This window comes from Rana temporaria, chromosome 10, assembly GCF_905171775.1.
Source record: "Rana temporaria chromosome 10, aRanTem1.1, whole genome shotgun sequence".
In the NCBI taxonomy this organism is placed as follows: Eukaryota; Metazoa; Chordata; class Amphibia; order Anura; family Ranidae; genus Rana; species Rana temporaria.
Genome location: NC_053498.1, coordinates 31,039,933 through 31,064,788, shown reverse-complemented (window position 1 = coordinate 31,064,788; position 24,856 = coordinate 31,039,933). Strand labels below are relative to the sequence as shown.

Sequence of the window (24,856 nt, the reverse complement as noted above, 5' to 3'; positions counted from 1 at the left end):
CCCTCTGGCACTACTTATTGGTATGCCAGGTCTAAAGAATGACAACTCACAATCAGTATAGAATCCCCCTCTTAGTGCAGACCCCCCATCAGTATAGAATCCCCCTTAGTTCAGACCCCAGTAAAGACACCCCCCTTAGTACAAACCCCCATCAGTATAGACACCCCCCTTAGTACAAACCCCCATCAGTATAGACACCCCCCTTAGTTCAGAATCCCCCCTTAGTACAGAGCCCCACAGTATAGGCACCCCCCATTTAGTGCAGACTCCTGCAGAATAGACACCCCACTTGGTGCAGACCCCCTATCAGCATAGGCACCCCTCCCCCCTGTACATGTCCATCTACTTAAAATAGAGTGTAAGTACCGTACAGACCTCAGAACAGCGCGGACGTGTATACACAGCGGTGTGTGTCCCTCGGGTTCCTCCTCCTCACTGGATGTAAACAGAGAGGAGGAGGCGCCGTGGCTTCAGTCTGCTCCGTTGACACAGAACGAGGAGCAGATTAGTGTAGGGCAGCGGCGCCACAGCTGCTGCTATCCACGAGTGTCACCCCTCTGGCGGGTTTCACCCGGGTGTGGCCCGCACCCACCTAGCAACGCCTCTGACTACGGCCCCTGAAATGTGTTTCCTGTCCTTTCTGTGACCCATATTTCTGAGGGACCACACTTTGTGGAGAGCCTCTGAACCCCAGAAATGTATCGCCACTAAAGAACTACATTTCTATTGGTAGAGGATCCATTTTGAGCACCTCACTTTCACCTCATCTTGGAAACACTCCAGCAACAGGAGTGCTAGGAGAGCAGAGGCCCCACTCACCTTTGTCTACAGCTTCACAATGTCTTCGGCTGGACCAATGAGACTTTTTTATGGTGGCTCCCCTACTGGTATTTGAGATTCTGCAGTGTTTTGGCCAAAGAGAGAGCAAGACAGAAGAAGAGATGAGTGGTCTAGTTAGCTGCAACAGGACCATTAGACTGAAATAGGCCTTAGGAAGCACATTATGCTTGTCGTGTGTGACTAAGGGCCATCTTTACTAAATTACAATTTACAAATAATAAGGGATATAAAAGAATAAGGAATTATAAACTCAGCAAAGCAAGGTCCATAAAGACAAGGATGAGCAAGTTTGGGGTGGAGGAACTTGACTTGCCTGTACAGTCCTGGTCTCAACCTGATAGAACACCTTTGGGATGAATTAGAGCGAGCCAGGCCTTGTCCACCAACATCAGTGCCTGACCTCACAAATGTGCTTCTGGAAGAATGGTCAAACATTCCCATAGACACACTACTAAACCTTGTGGACAGCCTTCCCAGAAGAGTTGAAGTGGTTATAGCTACAAAGAGAGGGCCAACTCAATATTGAACCCTACAGACTAAGACTAATAGCCAGATTCAGAGAGCGTTACGCCGGCGTATCAGTAGATACGCCGTCGTAAATCTGAATCCGCGCCGTCGTAAATTTAAGCGTATGCTCAAACTGAGATACGCTTAAATGTTGCTAAGATACGACCGGCGTAAGTCTCCTACGCCGTCGTATCTTAACTGCATATTTACGCTGGCCGCTAGGGGCGTGTATGCTGATTTACGCCTAGAATATGTAAATCAGCGAGATACGCCTATTCACGAACGTACGCCCGGCCGTCGCAGTAAAGATACGCCGTTTACGTAAGCCGTTTTCAGGCCTAAGGATATTCCACCAAAAAGATGGCGCAGCCAATGTTAAGTATGGACGTCGGACCCGCGTCTGTGAATGGGTCTGGGCGTAATTTACGTTCACGTCGAAACCAATAAGTCTTTGCGGCGTAATTTGGAGAATGCGCACTGGGATATGTCTACGGACGGCGCATGCGCCATTTGTAAAAAACTTCAATCACGTCGGGTCACAATTCATATTAGCATAAATCACGCCCACCTCTTAGCAATTTGAATTAGGCGCGCTTAGGCCGGCACATTTACGCAACGCCGCCGTAACTTAGGATGCAAGTGCTTTGTGAATACAGCACTTGCCTCTCTAACTTACGGCGGCGTAGCGTATATGCGATACGCTACGCCTGCCTAACATTAGGCTCATCTACCTGAATCCAGCTAATAGATGCCATTTAACTTCATGTGTGTGTAAAGACAGGCACCCCAATTTGGTAATCTAGTGCAGGGATCTCCAAACTTCTCAAACAAAGGGCCAGTTTATTGTCCTTCAAACTTCAGGAGGGCCAGAGTGTGGCCAGTAGGGGCAGAAAATGTCACTTGCCTGGCATCAGTGAGAATAAATATGGCCATAGGGTTGGTGGTCAAAGAGGATCAGTATTGCCACTATTAGGAGGAGTAATAGTATCCGCCATTTGTATCAGTGGAAGAAATAGTGCCCCATTGTTGGTGTCAGTGAGAGGAATAGTGCCTCATATCAGTGGGAGAAGTAGTGCCCCAAGGGCCGTATAAAGGCTAGCAAAGGGCCACAGTTTGGAGACCCCTGATCTAGTTAGTATGTGAGATTTACCTTAATATGTAATTATAATGCATTCAGAGAGACAGTTGTTTCTGGACCCACAAGGTCAGAAGGCCTAAGGCCGCGTACACACGGGCGTTCCAAACCGATGAGAATGGTCCGACGGGCCATTTCCATCGGTTCACCGATGTTGTGGCCGGATGGTCTGATGTGCGTACACACCATCGTTCCAAAAACCGATCGGGTCAGAACGCGGTGACGTCAAACACACGACGTGCTGAATAAGACCAAGTTCAATGCTTCCAAGCATGCGTCGACTTGATTCTGAGCATGCGCGGGTTTTTGACCGATGCTTTTCTGTACTGACCATCGGTTTGGACCGATCGGGCAGCGGTCCATCGGTTTGATTTTGAAGCATGTTTTAAAATTTTGGACCGAAGGAAAACAGACCGATGGGCTATACACACGGTCGGTTTGGACCAATGAAACTGAACCTCGTTCCTTTCTCATCGTTTTTGTCCGAACGTGTGTACGCGGCCTTAGTAATGTGTATGGGAAGATTTAGCCGCCCTTTGAGGTTTTTACTGTTATCTGAGACCCCAATAGAAAGCTGAGAGGGGTTGTCGCCTTCCCCTTCTCTAATTTAAAGGCAGTGTATGATCTTTCTGTATAACAATTCTTTTGATGAAAGGGTTGTATCTTCAAGTTGCTTGTAAGAACTTGCTGTGATCATTTTCATTAAAACAGAGCAATACATCCTGTTGAAAAATCCATGTAAATTTTAAGTACTTTTTTTTCCCTTGCTGATAAATTATTATTTTACACTTTAAGATTGTTTGAAACTATCCTATCACATCTATATTTAGTTATTTATGTATTGTTGCATGTATATCTGTCATGGATGTGATCAATGTAATACATGTAAAGTTATCAATGTGTTAAAAACAATATCACAAGCTAAACACGTGAGTGTTAACATTTAAAAAGAAAATGATTTTACTTATATTTTTTACTTATATATTTTTTTGTATAGTTTGGAATTATATTTGTATATGAGAGCAGGCAATCTTTCTAAACGTATTGGGTTGAGGTCACGACTCCGTGCAGGCAAGTCAAGTTCCTCCACCCCAAACTTGCTCATCCATGTCTTTATGGACCTTGCTTTGCTAATTTTATTATTCCTTATTATTTGTAAATTGTAATTCTTTAGTAAAGATGGCCCTTAAAAAGCACATCATGCTTGTCATATGTGACTAATGCCTCGTACACACCATAGGTTAACCAGAGGACAACGGTCTGAAGGACCGTTTTCATCTGTCAAAACCGATCGTGTGTGGGCCCCATAGGTTATTTAACCATAGGTTAAAAAAAAGCCAACTTGCTTTAAAATTAACCTATGGATTGCTAACTGATGGGTCAAAACCGATCGTTAGTATGCAAAAGCATCGGTTAAAAACCCGCGTATGCTCAGAATCAAGTCGACGCATGCTTGGAAGCATTGAACTTCGTTTTTTTTTCAGCACGTCGTGTTTTACGTCACCGCGTTCTGATTCGATCGGTTATTTAACCTATGGTGTGTACGCGTGATGGACCATCAGTCAGCTTCATCGGTTAACCTAAGACAACGGTCCTTCAGACCGTTGTCTTCTGGTTAACCTATCGTGTGTACGAGGCTTAAGGCCTATGTCGGTCAAATTGCTCTGTTGCAGCTAACTATTGTTTAAAACTCTGCTTTCAGCTTTGCCGTATTACACAATAGTTGCGCTTTACTACCCCTTCTTACAATACAAGTCTACCACATTCAAAGAGTGCAGGATTTTAAAGGTGCCATTAAAGCAATCATTGTTATATCCGTTTAGCTTAATGTAATTTTTATATCAGTTTGGCTTAATCGATTGGCACCAATTAAAATACCATACTCTTTGAATGTGGTATATACTGTGTGTAAAATTTGGGATGTGGTGTCTTTTGGTTTTCCCCCTGCCATTTTTCCTGTACAATACTAGTCTGTGAGTCAGCCAACCGAAAACAACGCACTCCCTGTGTGACTGATATCTTATCTCAACAATTGTTAATCCAGGTTCCTGAAGAAGGCTGAGCTAAATACCAATCTCCCTCTAGTGAATAATATTCTAATCTCCATATTTAATATAACAAAAATGTGAAAGAACACTCTCTGCCCAATCTCTGCCTGCTAGGACTTGGGGGCTCATTGAGACTGGGTTCACACTGATACTACACCTCAGTCATACGACTTTCATCCTACTTTGCTCTGCGACATCACTCCTACATCGGTCCTGCATTGGTCCTACATCCATCCGACTTAAATGAACAGGATACTACTTTGATCCAATATTGATAGTCTGACTTGTCCTTTGACCAATCAAAACAATCCCAGAGATAACTTCCTTTTACTGCTGGCTGTAATCACATGTCGGATGTCAAAAGTCGGATGGTAAGGACAAGGATCCTACTTTGATTCAACTTCAATGGGCTGATGTAGGATCAAAGTAGGACCAAAGTAGTACAGGGAGCATTTTCAAAGTCGGACCGACTTGTGTCGGATCAGTTAAGACGGCTCTCATAGGGAAACATTGATTTTCACACATCATGCGACATGAGCTCCCAATGTCGGAGCGTTTGTTGTACCAGTGTGAACCCAGCCTGATGCTGTATTTGAAATGGGCAGGTCTTGGGATTCCTATTAGCTAGGTATAGATCTGGATATTACTTCTTTATAGGGCAGGTGAGAAGCTGGATGCTTTGCTCATGATGCTTCAGCCATGCTCTTGGTCTGTAATATGCAATGATTTCCAGCAGCAAGCACCTCTTGTACTCTTGTACTTGGCCCATTTATGCTGTATTTGAGTTGGACTGGTCTTGGGATCCCCATAAGCACCTACATAGACTTGAATATTGGTCAGTTTTAGGATAGGTGAGAAGCTGGAGGCATTGTTCATGATGCTTCAGCCGTGCTCTTGGTTTGTAATATCCAATGGATTCGGCACCAAGCACCTCTTGTACTGGGCCCATTTATGCTGTATTTGAGTTTGACAGGTCTTGGGAATCGGGATTCCCATAAGCTCTTACATAGACTTGCATATTGCTCAGTTTTAGGATAGGTGAGAAGCTGGAGGCATTGTTCCTGATACTTCAACCATGCTCTTGGTTTGTATTTGGGGGATATTTCGGGCAGCATGTAGCTTTTGTACCTCTTGTACTGGGAAATGCAGAATGCTTTCCATTATTGGGACTATGAGTGAGGAGGAGGTTCTCTGTCTGAACCCAGCTCCATAGTATGAACCACGAGCAAGATCAGTGTATCCAGGGCCGTTTGAAGGAATTTGGGGGCCCCAAGCAAGAAGCGGGGGAGGGGGTGTTGCTGAGTTACAAGTTGAGAAGCGGGGGGTGGTAAGTTGACAAGTGTAAAAAATTATTCTGCTATAAACCAGATAAGCGGAGGGGGGCTGCCTCCCCCCATGTTCTTTTTTAACCCCCCTTCCTCTCCCTATCACATACCGCTGCATACAGCTGCTGCCCCCCTCCCTACCACATACCGGCACATGCTGCTGCTGAACGTCAGCTAGTACTTCTTCTGACTGCCTCCCCAGGTCCCCCTATGTTCTTTTTACCGCATGCCGCGCTGCAGAAGATTCAGTTTGCTGTTCCCGGACGGACTGAAAGGAAGTGAGCACTTGGTGTGTGCACTTCCTGTCAGTCCGGTCTGGAACAGGAAACTGAATCTCCTGTACCACGCGGTTACGGTACCCGGCCGGACTGCAGGAGGAATTAGGAAAGGAGCTTGGCCAGGCTACAGGCTGCAGCATTTATAGGAAGCGGCGGCAGGAGCAATCTGCTGGGGCCCCAAGCAGTTGCTTGTTTTGCCTGTCCTGTTCCGACGGGCCTGAGTGTATCAAAAGTCTATCTATCTATCTATCTATCTATCTATCTATCTATCTATCTATCTATCTATCTATCGATAGTTGTTTAATGGGGGGGTCCATAATTTGTTCTTATGCAGAGGACCTTTAGTGCCATTATTTACCTCTGCCAGTATGTGTGCCTTTTTATAGACCTTTTGGCTAAAATCCAGTACCTATGTATGAATTTTACTTTACATTTTGACTGTAGTTGCTCCATTTTCTTTTGCACCAGGGCTCTGTGAATTAGTTGCACCTCCGGCCGTACCCACTAACACTGCTGTTCTTCTTTCAGTGACTACATCATTAAAGAAAAGACTGTGCTGCTGCAGAAGAAAGACAGCGAAGGATTCGGCTTTGTGCTGAGGGGAGCGAAGGGTGAGGAATTCTCTACTATAATTACTAGGGGTGTCCTGTGTCTCCCCGCTCTACTGGACTGAGACAGAGTGCCGCTGTCCATAGAGAAGTGCAAAGGCATGTTTTCCTGTAACAAGTACAAACGACCAAGATTAAGCCAACCGCATACAAGAAGTGAAAGATTTCATCTGTATTGCACCTCAAAGAATAACAACCATAGGTACCACTTTAGTCTGCCTGGTTGATGATTGAGAACTCCGGTCTACCCAAATCAATCATTCCATGCGGCTGCAGTGCTGTATGATTGGGAGTGATGTATTTTTCTGTCCTGAGCTGATTATGAAAGGCGCTTTCTCTCTACGAAACCCCTAATGGCCAGAACAATTCTTATTTTTCAGCTGTACTTCTGATCAAAGAGGAGCTTCAGTAATAACTAAAACTCCTGATCTCATCCCCCCTACCCTAAAGCACTCTTTAAACTAGAAGCAAGGCAATTTTGTTTTATTTTGGATAGAATAGGGGATGGTTATAACCCTTGCCAGTTTTTTTTGCCATCTGTGTTCTGTTTGGGAGATTTCCCTTCACTTCCTGTCCTAGAGGCACACCAGGAAATGAGGAAAACCCCTGGTTGCTACCAGGATCACCAGAACAAGCGTCTTCATTAAAAGATTTCTTCTCAATTCCTGTTCTGATGACAACTCAAAATTTGGGATTTTCCTCTAGGCACATATATTCGACCATGGTTTCAATGTGGCAGTCTGGTGCTGTTCTATTAATCAGTTCAGGTGTAATTTTTATTTTTTTACCTGAACCGTACCCAAAAACACACAGGACCCTTTTCAAAACTGCACCATAGCCACCCGCACATGTGTTAACCAGGTCCATTGAAAGCCGGTCCAATTCACATGTTATGCAAATTGGATGAGGTTGAAAACGCATCCAATGTGAGCTGAGTCTTACTGTCACTCTCCATTTTAGGGTTGTTCCGATACCAAGCATTTGCCCGAGTACTTGTACTCGGGCAAATGCTCCCGATGCTTCACCCGATACTTGTACTGTCGGTGGTGATCAGTGCGTGGGGAAGTTACAAGCACCGATCACCGCTTAAAAGTAATTTCTCCGCTTCTCTCTACACCCCCTCTCCCCGCGCGGCTTTCAGCTGCTTTAAAATCAGCGGTGATCGGTGCTTGTAACTCCCCCACACGCGATCACCGTTGACTGTCCCGTGTCCTCCTCCAGCCCCCCTCTGTTTTGCTGCAGTCTGTCTCTCTCCCTCCATGTCCCCCGCTGTGTTTTTCTCTCTCTCCGTGTCCCCCGTGTTTCTCTCTCCCTCCGTGTATCCCGCCATGTATCCTGCCGTGTTTCCCTCCGTATATCCCGCTGTGTATCCCGCCGTTCTTCTTTCCCCTTCCGTGCTCCTCCTCCACCCCCTGGTGTCAGGATGGAGAGTGGGGTAGGAGCCGGTAAATCCGGCTCCTTACTGCTCCGAATGGACAGAGTCAGTGATCACTGACTTTGTCCATTCACATAACTGAAAAATCGTAACCTGTGTTTACAATGTTTTAGTTTATGAATGAAAAGAAGACGCTGTCTTCTCCTTTAATTTTCAGCGCAGCTGATGCTGCTGAGAAAGGGACTGGGGAACATGTGTCCCTAGTCCCTTTCCCTGTCTCAAAGGGGAGATGTCAGAGGTCCGTTAAGACCCCTGATATCTCACCAAAGCCCCCCAACAGGGCTGAAAAAATAAATAAAATAAATAAAGAATAAAAAAACAAAAGAATAAAAAATAATATTGTAGAAAATAAAAGAATAAAAGAAAAAACACACTGACACGGTCCACCCCCCCCCCCCCTTTAAAAAAAAGAAAGCATTATAAATAAAAAAAAATATTTAAAGATAAAAAAAAAAACTTACTGACACATGTGCCACTGTCACATGAGATTAAAAAAAAGTATTGGTATTCAGTATCGGCAAATACTACAACCCTACTCCATTTTAATGATCACAAGACAAATAGACAAGGAAGATGGTCACCAAGACAAACAGAGAGGGTGGATCTTCCTAGTAGGCAAACAGACAGCAATACAAACTTGACTGGTGTTCTAGTATTCAAAACCAAACCTAAAAAATGGGCGCAATGGTTTATTGCAGGGAAGGAGGTGGCCTGGCCCTAACTCTAAGGGAAGCAGGTGGACGCAGTTTGGCATCTTTTCCCTGGGCGCTGGATGACTGTGTCCCGGCACTGAGGCAGGCATTCGTAATAAATAATTGTACATCTTAAGGAGATAGCAAAGTCAGTTTCGTTGAAAATATGTTTTTTTTGTTACAGCTGAAGTTGCATAATTTATCTGAAGTATGGCGCACTTCTTTCGTGCTGATGGTTCCTATAGAAATCTTCTCTATAGTGATGCCCAGTGTTGAACATTTGGCATTGCAGAGCTTAAAGGATAAGTTCACCTTTGGGAACATGTTACACTTTCCACCTGTTTTTAGGGTGGAACATGTAATATGTTCCAAATGCTTCAGGAGCTGGAACAGGAAGGTCACCCCCAAACTGTTGCACAAAGTTGGGAGCATGAAATTGTCCAAAATTTATTGGTTTGTTGACGCCTTAAGAGTTCCCTTCACTGGAACTAAGGGGCCAAGCCCAACCCCTGAAAAACAACCCCACACCATAATCCCCCCTCCACCAAATGATTTGGACCAGTACACAAAGAAAGGTCCATAAGGACATGGATGAGCACGTATGGGGTGAAGGAACTTGACTGGCCTGCACAGAGTCTTGACCTGAACCCGATGGAACACCTTTAGGATGAATTAGAGGGGGGACTGAGAGCCAAGCCTTTTCATCCCCATCAGCCAGGCCTTCTCATCCCCATCAGTGACCTCACATGCGCTTCTGGAAGAATGGTCAAACATTACCATAGACGCACTCATAAACCTTTTGTACAGTCTTCCCAGAAGAGCTGAAGCTGTTATAGCTGCAAAGGGTGGGCCAACTCAATATTGAACCCTACAGACTAAGACTGGGATGCCATTGAAGTTCATGTGCATGTAAAGGCAGGGTCCAATACCTTTTGACAATACAGTGTATGTTATCTGTTGTTTGTACCCGTAGTTGGACATGTGCATTCGTTTTCGATCCGAAAGATCCGACATAAAAAAATGCTTTGTTTTCGTTTCTACAACAGTTCGATATAGATAGGAGATTAGACATGACGCTGACAACAGCAATCTGTGTCTAATGAATCTGCGTGTTGAATGTGCCTAACCTCTATTAGTCCAAGATTATTCTACATAGAGAGAAAAGATTCGACATTATAGAGACAGTGTTGGGGTAGAAAATATGAACGACGAAGATTCGATGAAGTAGCGAAAAGCATACAAACGATCTGTCATTGAAGGCTTATGGTGTCTGTCAAAAGTTCTAAGAAGATTCGACAAGCAGTAAAACTGTACGACGCCGCAATCATACATTTTGGCCAAATGCTCAGCCCATAGGCTATAGAACAATTTGAATGTTGGTTGACTAGTATTAATAATTTATAAATATAATTATTACTAGTGTCATACAACATTCAAATGTTAAAAAAAGTAAAAAAAGTGGCAAAAAGTAAAAAAAGTGGCAAAAAGTAAAAAATATTGCTTTTTGTTTTGGTTTATAGTGCAAAAAAATAAAAAAATGCACACTACTGCTTCTGGGCTGCACTACGGGTAGACATGTGCACACTGAAAAATGTTGTTTCAGAATTTCATTTTCGTCCGAAAAATAAATGTATTTAGTTACTCCCGAAATTAATTTTTATTTATTTTGTTAAGAAATGCATTTGTCCGAAAATCCGAATTAAGGTCGAATCTGTCATTGAAAGATTATTGTGTCTGTTGAATGTTCTAAGAAGATTCGACGAAGCAGAAAATTGTACGACGACGCAATTGTACATTTCCGGTCGAATGTTCCGCCTACAAGCTATAGAAGAATTTGAATGTTGGTTGACTAGTATTAATAATTTATAAATATAATTATTACTAGTGTTATACAACATTCAAATGAAAAGGTAAAGTTTTCCTCTGGATACATCTTAGACCGGAATGGCAGTAGTTTTCAACTTCGGATCTCATGCAGGGCCAATAGAATCTGTCTCGGACCAGTTTAAAAGTTCTCTCTGCTCCTAAGTGACCATGGTCATCATGCAAAGCTTTCAGCACATTTTCTCTATGCTTCTCTGGGAGGAACAACTGCTGCTTTTCTTCTAAGTCATCTGAGGGGCCCCTTCGGTAGACCACCCCGTCTAGCAGTTTCAACCGTTCCCACTCTTTGTGGACCAGACGAGCCCTCTTTGACCCGCTTTCATTGCTCTCAGAGTTAACCCGATCAAAGGATCTTCAGCCTGATCTACTCTCAGGTCCTTCTTCGTGAAAGTAGGCAGGCCCTCACTCCTCAGCTGTGTAGGGTTACAATACATTTTAGGGACACCGGCAGCCATGACTCCTATGGCCTCTGCTCCAATCATTCCTTTGGTTCGGCACTCCACCCCTTGGCATAGGGCTTGAACTCCATCTGGAGTCAAATGAGTCCACTCTGTTTCTGGGACCCCTGTGCTATAGGGTCTCCTGGATAAGGCATCCGCGTCTTGGTTATTGACCCCAGAGCGATATTTGAGGCTGAAGCGGAATCCTGACAGGGCAGCCAACCACCGGTGCCCAGTGGCATCCAGTTTGGCCGTAGTGTAAGTGACTGGGTTGTTGTCAGTTCTGACCACGAAATTGGCCCCGTACCGGTAGTCTTTTAGTTTGTCCACCACTGTCCACTTCAAGGCCAGGAACTCCAACTTGTGAGTGGGGTAATTCTTCTCAGAAGGGGTGAGACCCCGACTCACATATGCCACCGGTCTCAGGAGGCCATCATATTCCTGGTATAGTACTCCTCCTAGCCCTTCTCTGCTAGCATCCACATGTAGTTCATAAGGCTTGGCAGGATCAGCGTAGGCAAGGACAGGAGCCTGTGTTAAACTTCCTTTCAATTGGAGGAAAGCTCTTTCACATTGGTCGGTCCATTCCTCCTGGATTGATTCACGAGGCTTCATAGTTCCATGGGCTGATGAACCCGGCTCAAAGGGCATTGATTCATCTTCTGCTCCTTCCATTCTTAGAAGCGTGTTCAGAGGCTGAGCTATCTTGGCAAACCCCTCTACGAACCTCCTATAGTATGAGCAGAATCCTAGGAAGGACCGGAGTTCAGTAATATTACGAGGTCTCGGCCATGAAGCCACAGCTTCCAACTTTTTAGGATCAGTTGATATGTCTTCTGCTGAAACAACATGTCCCAGGTACGTGACTGAAGGCAGACAGAACTGACACTTCTCTAAGGAAAGTTTCAATCCTTCTTCATGCAGCCGCTTCAAGACCTTTTCCAACCGCTGCTCATGTTCTTCCAGTGTTCTTCCGAAGACTATTAGGTCATCCAGATACACTAGTACCTTGATCAGGTGCATGTCTCCCACCGTCTTTTCCATTAGTCGTTGGAAAGTTGCTGGGGCTCCTGTGAGGCCTTGGGGCATTCTATTAAACTCAAAGAATCCCAGTGGACAGATGAAAGCAGTCTTCTCTTTATCTTCAGGATGCATGGGTATCTGGTGATATCCACTTCGCAGGTCAAGTACACTAAACCACTTTGCTCCGGACAGACACTGTAAGGCATCTTCTATTCGACGAGTAGTGTATTGTTCGGGAATGGTTCTTTGGTTGAGTGTGCGGTAGTCTATGCACAAACGGATGGAACCGTTTTTCTTGCGAACTACCACGATGGGTGAGGCATAAGGACTCCTGGATTCTTGGATTATCCTGGTCCTTTTCAATTCAGCCAGCTGTTCCCTTAGGTCATCTAGATCTCCCAATGGGACTCGCCGTGACCTTTCTCGAAAAAGGGCATGTCATCTTGGAGGTGAACGCGGTGCTGAGTGCTCCTAGCACACCCCACATCAAACTCATCCTTGGAGAATAAATCTTGCCACTTGAGGAGCTGAGACTGAATTCGCTTCTTCCACTCAGGCGAGATATGGGCATCTTTAGGATAGAATCGTTCAGCTGGGATCTCTGTCTACTCCCTCTATTAATTCAGTGGGTGAGAGGGGTGTGGCAGTGGCCACTTGTCCAATCGGCATCCGTGCCTTAAAGGTCACTGGGGAGTCTGACACATTGCATACACTTACAGAGACTCTCCCACGGGCCCGCTGTAGAGCTCTGGTGGATATTATCTCAGGCACCAATTCCACTCCAGATCTCTTCATATTTCTGGGATCAGTTTCCAGGACCACATAGGGGCCTGGTTGTGACCAATTCAACTTGACTGAGGCCCGGAAACTAGTCATTTCTCCTGGCTGTAAGACCTTCTCTGCTCTTTCTAATCTCCAAAGCCGTCCCACTTCTGCAGGGGCCCTCTGTTCTTGAATAATCCGCTGGTAGATTGGCCGCAACATCGGGTGCATCTCCTCTGAAGTAGAACTCTCTTCCGTCACTAATGGAGTTATAAGGCGTCTCACCAAGTCAGTATTTGTTCCCACAATCATAGAACTTCGATTAGCTCCTGGTGGGCGGGGACATACAATGGCTAAGGCGTCACAGACCCCTGGTTGTCCAACAGTTGCCGAACTGAACTCCAGCTTCACTTGTAGACACCCATCATATGGAAGCTTCTGAGTCCCAATACTCCAGATTTCGAGATCCTCTAACTCCATCAGGGGTAGATGCTTCAAATGCTTCTGGTAGAAGTCCCAGTAAATCAGTGTTACTTGAGCACCTGAATCGAGGAGAGCCTTCGTGTAAACCCCTTCTACTTGAACTGGGATAATGGGTGAAGGGCCTATCAACTGGTCAGGGAACTTCTTCGGAGTAGTAGAAGGCATAGACCCAGTCGGCTGCACTCTAGCCCTCTTCCTCGCTTGTGGTGGTTGTTTTCTTCCCCCTTCCGGGTGTTTAGGTTGTGGGTGTGCCTTGCCTCCCTCTGACACAGGACCAGACGCCAGGGGAGGGGATCTTTTTGTCGTAGCAGGTGAGGCTCTGGGTAAAGACTTGGGCCTCTTATTGGTATCCTGGGAATCAGAGCAGTCTTCAGTAGTTGGGCACCCAGTTTGCTCCCTCACTGGGGCCCTCTGTAGTTTCCCGCCGGTCGATAACTTCCTCTTGAATTCGATGGGCTCGGACAGGTATTTCAGTAATGACCCACTCCTCCGCAATTATAGCAGATGTTTGACGGTTTCTTGATAGGCACCACCTGAGTAGTAGATTCAGGAACTGGTTCTGAAGTGACTTTTTCAAGGGGCGACTTGACACCTGCAGACAATAGGGTTAACATTTGCGTCAGCTGGGAAACTTGAGCCTTTAATTGCTCCACTTCTGAATTCCCATTCGACACATTGAGCGTTCGAACCTCAGCAGGAAATGAAAATCCTGAGCCCTTCTTTTTCTCCTCTAGGATAGCCTCTTCCTCCCTTACCATCTTAATGAGATCAGAGTATCGCAAAGAGGTACCCCCTTGTAAGGTCTTCAACTGGATCCAGATAGGTTCGGAACTCAGAGCGCCTCTCAGGATCTGTTTCATTCTAACTTGATCCATATCCCTGGCTTCTATTCCTTTCTTTAGTACAATCTGGTATAGCATTTTGTTTAGTCATCGAATATACTCGGAAAGCTGCTCATTTTCCCGTTGAAACATGTGTTCAAATAGGAAGATTAGATCTGTAGCTTTCTCTGTGCGCCCAAACTCATCTTGTAGCATGCGAAGATAGTCATATGCTGTACAAGACTCCTGACTGAATTTCAAATTTCGGATGGCTTCTGCTGCAATGCCTTTCAGACTTTCAGTAATGCGTTGTTTCTTTTGAGCCTCTGGAACATCCCATTCTTCCAGTGCTTGCATAGCCTGTTCCATCCAGGTTTCATACTCTTCTTCTCCAGGAGGTACAGGCTGCACTCCAGAAAAAATTCTCAACTTCCTGTAGCCATAGTTCACAGATGGCGAGGACATTTTTCTAACGCTCTCAACCAGTTTTCCTATGTCCATGAAGAAGGAAGCTGGGGGGTAGTTAGTGGTTGGTACAGAAGTGGTAGTTACTTCCACTGTGTCTGACATGGTCTGGCTTGGTCCCTCCAGACAACTTGCTGAGGTGAGTAGAGGGAATAACCATGCTTTAACTTCTCCGGCTAGCTGGATGCTATCACCCTGGAAGCAGGTTGGGACTCCTTTCTTCCATTCTAGTAGGGCATAGGTATGGGAGACTTTTTGATCTATTTTCGTGTCTATTACAAACACTTTCTGGTCAGGTGCTAGTGTAGTTACTGCTTGACGGATCTGTTCCTCTGTCCATTTGTCAGCAGGAATGTCCATTACTATACTCAGCCCTAATTGGCCATTTTGTTCTTTGCACCACTCTGCTGCGGTGTTTGGATCCATTGCTGGCTCGTTTGTGCGGTTATCACTTTGCGAGAGGTATCAGAAGAAATCCCGGACGAGGCCCCCACGTGTAGCGCTCACCCCCGAAGGAGCCGCTGAATTATCGGGACTTCTGTCTCACCTCTGTGACACACCACAAACAATGAATCCACAGCACACCAGCACACCTTGTGAAGCTTTATAACATATTTAATAACTGTGGGATAGAGCAAAAGCCCTTAACGTCTCCCCACTCTAATATAATACAACTAATAACAGGATGAGATAATACGTTTAGATTGAATGCAATGAACAGTAATATATATATGTATACTTAACGGTATCTACCCCACCCTAAACTACTGGCCAGTAGTACTGTCCTAGGCTAGCCAACGTTGGGGCCCTGGTGTAGGAAGTACACTTGTTGCAATGGCCAAAGGCCGCTCACCACTTCCAGTGTCTCTTTGGGAAAGGAGGATGATTGTCTGCGGAAGCGAATGTCCCTCTCTCCTCAGACTGACGTCTGTGAAATGGATGCAGTCTTTTAAAGCCTCTGGCAGGACATCTCAGATCGTCTAGGGGCCGTCTGGGGAATCTGGCAATAACCTCCGTCAGCTCCACTCACTCAGTTGGGCAGGCTGGATTACTCCGGTGGCTGGATCGGCCCTGCGACCAGGCCTCAGTTCGATCGCTCAAAACACAGTCTCTCTCTGTTTCAGTAGACGAACATCAGTCTCTCCAAGAACTATTGCATAGAGCCTGTGTCTCAGTGGCAAACACACAGCTCTGACACAAGCCGTCTTCAATCACCCTGTGATGCATATCTGTGTTCCCTGGGTCACTGTTCCAGACTCCCTCTCCTCACTACTTCCTCCTCACTCCCCTCTCCCCCGGAACTTCCTGTCTCACAGCCTCCTGGGAAATGCAGTTCTCCAGCCCCTTGCTGTAGAAATGTATCTCTATGTCTGCTCTGTACTGCAGTCTCCAAATCTGTGCTCTCTGGCTCCACCTGCTGCAATATATATATATATATATATATATATCTACATCCTCTTAAATGGCTGAAAATCACAACAGGGCTACATTGTCATAAGTGATTCATGCTGATAGCTGAGAAGCATGCGCAGAAGCTTTTTTTTTATTTTAAACGGCGGACGAGAACGAGCATAGTTCTCGTGTACTAATAGCCACACTCCGCCCCTACCTCCCCCAGTATACACCCCTGTACTGTGTAGAAGCCGAGGATTAGAAAAATCAGTTTCACTTTCCACCAGAGCAATGGGGGCGGAGTGAAGGCTGGGTTGTAAAGAGTTATGCAAAGGACAATGAATGGAAGGGAGGCGGAGCTACAGCGTCCTAGAGACGCCCAAGAATGTCCTGCCTCCTTGCCTGTGAAAGAGAGAGAACGTCTACATGCAGAGCTGTAGGCAAAGGGAAGGGGCGAGCACGTTCTGGACATTCTGCTTTCCACCATGCAAAACAGCTGAGATGCTGGTGGAAAGCAAGAAGAGGAGGCACAGGATATGGCACTTTGAAAGCTAAATTACGATATTTTGGAGGGCAAAATGAAAAAAGAGGTAAGGAACATTTAAATGCTCTAGCTTAGATTAATACATTTTGTGAATAAAAAACAAACCTTTAGTGTTCCTTTAAGGTCACGGTGTGAAAAGGGTGGAAACTAATGTCAAGCAACTGAAGATTAATATATAATAATATGGACTTTATCATGTTTCTTTGCAGCACAAACCCCAATTGAAGAATTCACTCCAACTCCAGCCTTCCCAGCGCTCCAGTACCTGGAAAGTGTGGATGAAGGGGGAGTGGCCTGGCGAGCAGGGCTGCGGATGGGAGACTTTTTAATTGAGGTACCCATATATCTTTTAAAATCAATTTATTTCCTTTGCCTGGAAAATGTAATAATTCAATATACACTACTCAGTCAGACCAGAACTTTATTATTGGGTCAAACCAGATAATCTTTGCGTCTCTATAGCCACTTCAACCACTCTGTTAGTTTGAGGAAGGAGCAAATATGTGCATTGCCATACTATCCTTTGGGGCTGTGTGTTCCTATTGATGCATGCAGTGTAGGGAGATGCAACTCAAGTCCTTGCATGCAAGGGTGGTTCCATAGGACACTGCGAGAGAAAGGAGCCACCCTGAAACTGGAAGCCTGGGGCAGCGATCATGGCATCAACTTAAAGGATATTTAAAGGTTTAACTACTTGTAGCGCCCCCTACTTTTGGTACGGGCGCTACACTAAAATTAGTGGGGGATGAGAGGCTTAGTCACTCCCATTCACAAATTATGGAATTTAGGCTGCTGCCAATTCCAGAATCGTCCTGTAGGTCAGTCTGCGCGCAGGGGGTTCGTTGACACCCCTGGGCGGCAGTTGGCGCTAGAGGGGTTCTGGGGGATCCACCTCTTTTCAGCAGCCAATCAGGGGGGGTTTTCCCTCGTTGGGCATGCTGGGAAGAGGATATATCTGGGGAGGCCTTTTTTGGCGGGTTGTTCTTGCGGGGCCCGAGTTCACATGTGTGGTTTGAACACTGTTTTCACATGCAGGCGCTACTCACGTATGCGAGCTCGGCGGGACAGGGCACGTTTAACCACTTAAGGACCGCCTCCTGCACATATACGTTGGCAGAATGGCATGGCTGGTCACAGGCACGTACAGGTACGTCGCCTTAAAGAGCCCAGCCATGGGTCGCGCGCACACAACTCGGTCCGAAGCTCCGTGACCTTGCCCGCGATTTGTCACAGGAGCTGAAGAACGGAGAGAAGATGTAAACACACCTTCCCCGTTCTTCACAGTGGCACTGTTTCCTGATATAGGGAAAGACAATCAATGACGTCACACATCCAGTCCTGCCCCCTACAGTTAGAAACACATATGAGGTCATACATAACGCCTACAGCGCCCCCTAGTGGTTAACTCCTAAACTGCAATTGTCATTTTCACAATAATCAATGCATATTTATAGCACTTTTTGCTGTGAAAATGACAATGGTCCCAAAAATGTGTCAAAATTGTCCGATGTGTCTGCCATAATGTCGCAGTCACGAAAAAAATCACTGATCGCCGCCATTAGTAGTAAAAAAAAAATATTCATAAAAATGCCATAAAACTATACCCTATTTTTGTAAACGCTATCAATTTTGCGCAAATCAATTGTTAAACACTTATTGTGATTTTTTTTTTACCAAAAATAGGTAGAAGAATACGTATCGGCCTAAAATGGGGATATTTATTATAGTTAAAAATATTGATTTTTTTTTCAAAATTGTCGCTCTATCTTTGTTCATAGCGCAAAAAATAAAAACCGCAGAGGTGATCAAATACCACCAAAAGAAAGCTCTATTTGTGGAAAAAAAAGGACGCCAATTTTGTTTGGGAGCCACGTTGCACGACCGCGCAATTGTCAGTTAAAGCGACGCAGTGCCGAATCGCAAAAAGGGCCAAGGTCCTTAACCTGCAAATTGGTCCGGGTCTTAAGTGGTTAAAAAAAAAATATCTTATTTATTTTACCTTTTATTTTTATGGACACAGTGAGGCAAAGTAAGGCACAGTGAGGCATGTAGATGGACACCCTAGGCTTTTACTCGAGTCAATATGTTTCCCCAGTTTTTTGTGGTAAAATTAGGTGCCTCGGCTTATATTCGGGTCGGCTTATACTCGAGTATATACAGTAGTTGGCTGTAGCAGGAGGTAGCTTGTTTGCCAAAGATATGGAGAGTTGTTCATGAATGAGTATCTGCAGGCAACAGTGAAGCATGGTGGAGGCTCCTTGCAAGTTTGAAGCTGCATTTCTGCAAATGGATTTGGAGATTTGGAGAAGATCAATGCTATCCTCAAAGCTAAGAAAAAAAAGACAGATACTGATTCATCATGTCATACCATCAGGGGGTCATGTGCCTGGCCCAAGGTGTATTTTTCAGCAGGACAATGACCCCAAACATGCAGCCAATGCCATTGTTTTTGTGTATTGAGTCGCTTAGCCTGGTCTCCACATCAGAGGAATGGCTTTTTGGCTGCAATTGTTCCATGAAGACCACTTCTGGTCAGACTTCTCTGAAAAGTAGGTAGGTGTACCTGGTTCCCACCAGTTCTGTGCTGATGACACTGTTGGACCTTATCTGATGTCGAAGGGAAATAAGCATGATGTGTCATCTATCTGCTGCTTTAAGTTTCCTGACCACTGCTTCTACGGTCCCCAACGTTGCCCATTTCTTTATGCTTCTTCAGAAAAGCTTTAACATCAAAACTTGAAACCCCAGTTTGCTTTGAAATGTTTGTCTGTGAGAGACCTTGCTGACACAACTACCCTGTGTCTTGTTACTGTGCAAAGTCTTGTCATGGTGTATGGCCTGTGGCATGATACTCCACACCCCGGTTTTAAGGCGAGGTGTAGGAACGCTGATGTTTTTGTTTCAGTTAGTAACTGTGTTTCAACCTATGTATCAAATGTAGATCATTAGCCCCTGCTTGGTATAACTAAGGGGTGCCCAACCAGTGGCCCGGGGGCCACATGTGGTCCTCGGAGCCCTCTGATTTGGCCCACGACCTGCTGCTCTGGGATGGAATAGAATACTGTTATTAAAGGTAAGTTTATTACTTAAATTACAGTGTATATATGGGCATATCTGTTCTGCAGTGGTTACTGGGATACTTTCAAACTGATCCGCAGGTGCAGAGTAGTGCACCTGAGGGTTACCTGCACTGAGCCATAGGCCCCTTTTTACACGGTCAGTCCGAACCAATTGGACCCTCCATTCACCTCTAAGGAGTAGCATATGTAAAAGGACTTGTGTTCGTTTACAAACATCTACTTCCAATCCGATCCACAAAAAAAAAGTAGAGCGGACTCTATAGAGTAGAGTGGAGTAGCCATGCACCCGCTCCGCTCATTGTGGCTCGCGACCGGTTACCAAGTTGCTTAGGTGGCCCTCGCTCTTCAAAAGGTTGGGCACCCCTGGTATAACTGGTTAATTATACACTTGACTCTAAGGGCCAGATTCTCGTAGATCTGCGGCGGCGTATTGTATCTCATTTACGTTACGCCGCCGCAAGTTTTACGGGCAAATGTTTGATTCACAAAGCACTTGCCTGTAAAGTTGCGGCAGCGTAGCGTAATTTCCCCCGGCGCAAGCCTGCCTAATTCAAATGATCCGGATAGGGGGCGTGGATCATTTAAATTAGGCACGTTCCCGCGCCGAACGTACTGCGCATGCGTCCTTAAATTTCCCGCCATGCATTGCGCTAAATGACGTCATTTTTTTAACTTCGCCGTGAGTTACGTCCTTTCCTATTCACGGACGACTTGCGCAAAAAAAAAAAATTTAAATTCGACGCGGGAACGACGGCCATACTATAACATGGCAAGTCTATCTATACGCCACAAAATAGCAGCTTTAACTATACGCCGGGAAATGCCGACTAGCGACGACGTAAGAGAATGCGACGGCCGCGCGTACCTTCGTGGATCGATGGAAAAAGCTAATTAGCATACCCGACGCGGAAAAAACGACGCAAACTCCACCCAGCGGGCGCCGAAGTATTGCACCTACGATCCGAAGGCGTACGAAGCCGTACGCCTGTCGGATCGAAGCCAGAAGCCGTCGTATCTTGGTTTGAGGATTCAAACTAAAGATACGACGCGGCAAATTTGAAAGTACGCCGGTGTATCCGGCGTACTTCTTCTGTGAATCTGGCCCTAAGCCTACAAAATCCCTGTACAAAGTGTGAAAGTGTAAGAATTGATTCCGGTCTGAAGCCAAAGGGTAGTCACTTTAAATCTTGATTTGATTTAGATTTCTCTTCTGTTCGCTAACTTTGCATTTTGTAAGTTGATAAAAATAAAGAATAACGTATTTATTTTTTAAACCATTCTTACTTTACAGCATTTCTTCACACGAAAACTTTTGCGCAGTACTCTATATACAGTTTTTTTTACGCAGGATAGTCAGCATAGGTGTTGGGAGGGGTTAGGGGGACATTTTTAAGACTTGTTAGGTTCAGGATGGAATTCTACTTTAAGCCCACCTACTTCATAAATAGATCAAAGAATGCCATTAGATTCTTTGTATATGTAAATTGAAAGTTGAAATGTATACAATATATTAGAAATTAATTCTAAAACCCAGGCAATAATGAATATACAGTTGAAACGAATATATGCACTCTTTTTTGTGTAGCTCTCTGCATGTACACTGTTAGCACATGTGCACTGCAATAGAGCCTGGCTGGCTCCTAGTTCTGGCCATCTTGATATACAGGGGGTTACATAACGTGAATAAAAATACCAACTCGGGTGGCGACATTGCAGAGGTGGCCAATTCTTCGTTTTCATTTTCTAACCTGAACTGGATAGCTGTAACATTCCTGCTTCACCTTTTCACAGTGTAAGGTTTCTGCCATATTTGTTACAAGTGTGCCCCAATTATAAAATCTGAATAATTGTATTTAAAGTAAGACAGTGATTTGGGAGGCTAAAACTATTTAGTGCACAGAATATGTGTGACATTTTGCTTTTTTTTAGGTGAATGGTCAAAATGTGGTGAAAGTTGGACACCGACAAGTAGTGAATATGATTCGGCAGGGAGGAAACAACTTAATGGTAAAAGTTGTCATGGTGACCCGTAACCCTGAAATGGAGGATGCCATGAGGAAAAAAGGTATGATAGACTTTTATTTAGGTTTTATTACTATTACCATCTATTTACAGATTTTTTGTTATTGTGAGGAATATACTGTTATCAGATTTAGGACGGGTCCTTTTTGATCTTAACATTTTTTCGGATGCTGTTGTTGAGTTTCGACACCAAGAAGATAAGAAAAATCAACCCCTTCCCTTGACCCAAACCCATTACATTTACTATGATGTAAAATCAGCCCTTGGGTACATTTTATAAGTATTTAATGTGTGTATTTATATTGGTACATACATATACAGTGATATATATATATATATATATATATATATATATATATATATATATATATATATATGTGTGGATATGTACAGTACTGTATTTACTGCTGTTGCCAGTAAAAAAAAATATTAAAAGCCAGCAGCTACAAATACTGCAGACTTTTAATATTAGGACACTTACCTGTCCTGGAGTCCAGCGCCGTCCGCAGCAGAGGACGAGCGATCGCTCATCTCTCTGCTGCTCCCCCCGCCATCCTCAGTGAGGGAACCAGGAAGTGAAGCGCTCCGGCTTCACTACCCGGTTCACTACAGCGCATGTACGAGTCGCGCTGCGCCCGCCGATTGGCTCACACGCTGTGTGCTGGGAGCCGAGTGTTCCCAGCACACAACGGGGGACAGACGGGAAGTCAGGAAAAACCCGTCTTTTGCCCGTGACGTGTGGCCGGAAGTGGGTGCAAATACCTGTCTTTAGACAGGTATTTGCACCGCTTTAAATACAATGGTAATAAAGTATCTAATGTAAACTAATCTATGGACCCTCTCATGCAGGCACCTTCTATTCTGATCAGCAGGGGATCTGTCTGCTGATCAGAGATGAAAAAAGTGAATGACAGGTCTGTGTCCACTAATTTTCTGCAGAGCCGACACAGGGATTTATGTAGTGCCAACACTTTGCGCAGCACTTTGCAACATGTGGGCAGACAGTACAGTTAAAAAACAATTCAATGCAGGAGGAATCAGAGGGCCCTGCTCATTTAGAGCTTACAATCTAGAAGGTAGGGTCAAGTGAAACAAAGGTGATAATGTCAAGGATTGATTTCCTGACACAATTTCAGGATTAACCCCATGTCTGCCGGTTGACCCAAATCAACATGGTGAAATATGCAGACCAGACAAAAATCTACATCTCACCTTTTTCAGCGTTCAACTTCGAGAGAGAATTGTATTGCCAGCACAGCTTTATAAACATCATGACATCATTCACATGAACACAAGCATATTTGATTGGTTCAGTCTATAAATTTCAGCCCATGGGCGTCCGCTGAAATATTTTCAGGGGAGGGCGCTTCGGCAGCGGCGATACACAATCACATTTAACACTTTTTTCTAACGCTAGCGGGGGTTAAAAGTGCCCCGCTAGCGGCCGAATAGCGCAGCTAAGACGATGGTAAAACGCCGCTTTTTAGCGACGCCTTACCGAAAACGTGGCCAGCTGGCAGTGTGAAATAGCTCTTGAGATAATTCAACTTCACTCTATGCCCATATAAATATAGTCTAGAGAATGTAAAGACCCTCCTTAAGCACAGATGGACCCCCCCTTCAGCAAAAATGGATCGCCCCCTTCAGCACAGACCCCCCCCCCCCCTTAGCACAGATGGACCCCCCCTTCAGCACAAACCACCCCATTCCGCACAGACCTCTCCATTCAGCACAGATGGACCCCCCTTTCTTCAGCACAGACCCCCCTATTCTGCACAGACCCCTCCATTCAGCACAGATCAACCCCCCCTTCAGCACAGACCCCCCATTCCACACAGACCCCTCCATTCAGCACAAACCCCCCCTTCAGCACAGATGGACCCCCCCTTCAATACAGACCCCCCCTTCAGCACAGATGGACCCCTATTCACTACAACCCCCCCCTTCAGCACAGACGGAACCCCCCCCCCCCGCCATCCCATTTAGTACCTAAGGTCAGCCATCAGTGCAGCACAGGCACAGCACAACACTGGAGGGGGAGGCAGCTTCACTCTGCTCGCTGTGCCTGTGTGACATCCGACCTGGGACTGCTCAGACAGCCCGCAGCCACGAGAGAAGGGGATAGTTGGTCAGGTGCAGTGATGTCACCCCGCACCAGATAACCAAACCGCCCCCCCCCCCCCTTGCAACACCACGGCCAATAGCTTGCCTCTCTCTCCCTGTTCTAACCTGCCTGTCACCGCGGCGCTGTCACTGCTTCAGTTGCGGAGGGGTGTCTTCAACACGTTCTCGATTTTCCAGGGGGGGTCAATTGCCCCCCCTTGCCCTATGGAGCGGACGCCCATGTTTCAGCCCCCTTATTACACGCCCCCTGTGACGTCTGTACTTGGCATAGAGCCCTCATAGGTCAGTTTACATAAAGGGTGGTCTCTTCTTACAAGTCAATTTTTGGGCATGCTGCTCACATTATCCTTCTTGTAAGTCCATGTGTCATTCAGGCATAAAACGTTCCTTGCACAGTCGCCATGTTTGGTTCTTTCGGTGAAGAGAGGACAAGGGGCGGTTTCCTCTTGCAACGGAGTCCATATTTGTTCTTTGGAATGAGGAATTTTAGGAGTGCAGTAGAAAGGAGGGGGGATGGAGTGAGTGGGGGTTTGAACACATCTGAATAACTCTCTGTTGCCTTTTTCTTCCAATGTTGAATTGTAACTTTAAAACACTATCTGTTTCTTTATGTAAGGACAATATCAATATTGCAGTATATACCCATATATACAGTAATAACTTCATCAACATTTGAGTAACTCTATTCATAACACAAAAATATTTATTTTATTTTCACTTCCATCACAATAACTGATGGGGAAAAAAGGGACATACAGTTGTTAGGTGTGGGTAGGATAGGTTTCTCTGAAGAGGAGGGTTTTCAGGGATTGTCTAAAAAGGAATAAAGTAGGAGATATTAAGACAGATTTGGGTAAGGAGTTCCATAGGATTGGTGAGGCTCTGGAAGAGTCCTGGAGGTGAGCATGGGAGGAGGTGACGAGGGAGCTAGAGAACAGGATGTCTTGA

The 24,856-nt window shown here is 45.3% G+C and overlaps 1 protein-coding gene across 1 annotated transcript in view; it reads left to right on the top strand.

Annotated features, from left to right (window-relative positions):
• The window catches only part of LOC120915824 (SH3 and multiple ankyrin repeat domains protein 1-like), a 117,679-nt gene that overhangs the window by 34,812 nt on the left and 58,011 nt on the right, over positions 1-24,856 (top strand). The window contains exons 2-4 of the mRNA XM_040326624.1: positions 6,662-6,744; positions 16,892-17,016; positions 21,692-21,827. Of these exons, the coding sequence (XP_040182558.1) occupies positions 6,662-6,744; positions 16,892-17,016; positions 21,692-21,827 (344 nt within the window). The remainder of the gene's footprint in view (positions 1-6,661; positions 6,745-16,891; positions 17,017-21,691; positions 21,828-24,856) is intronic.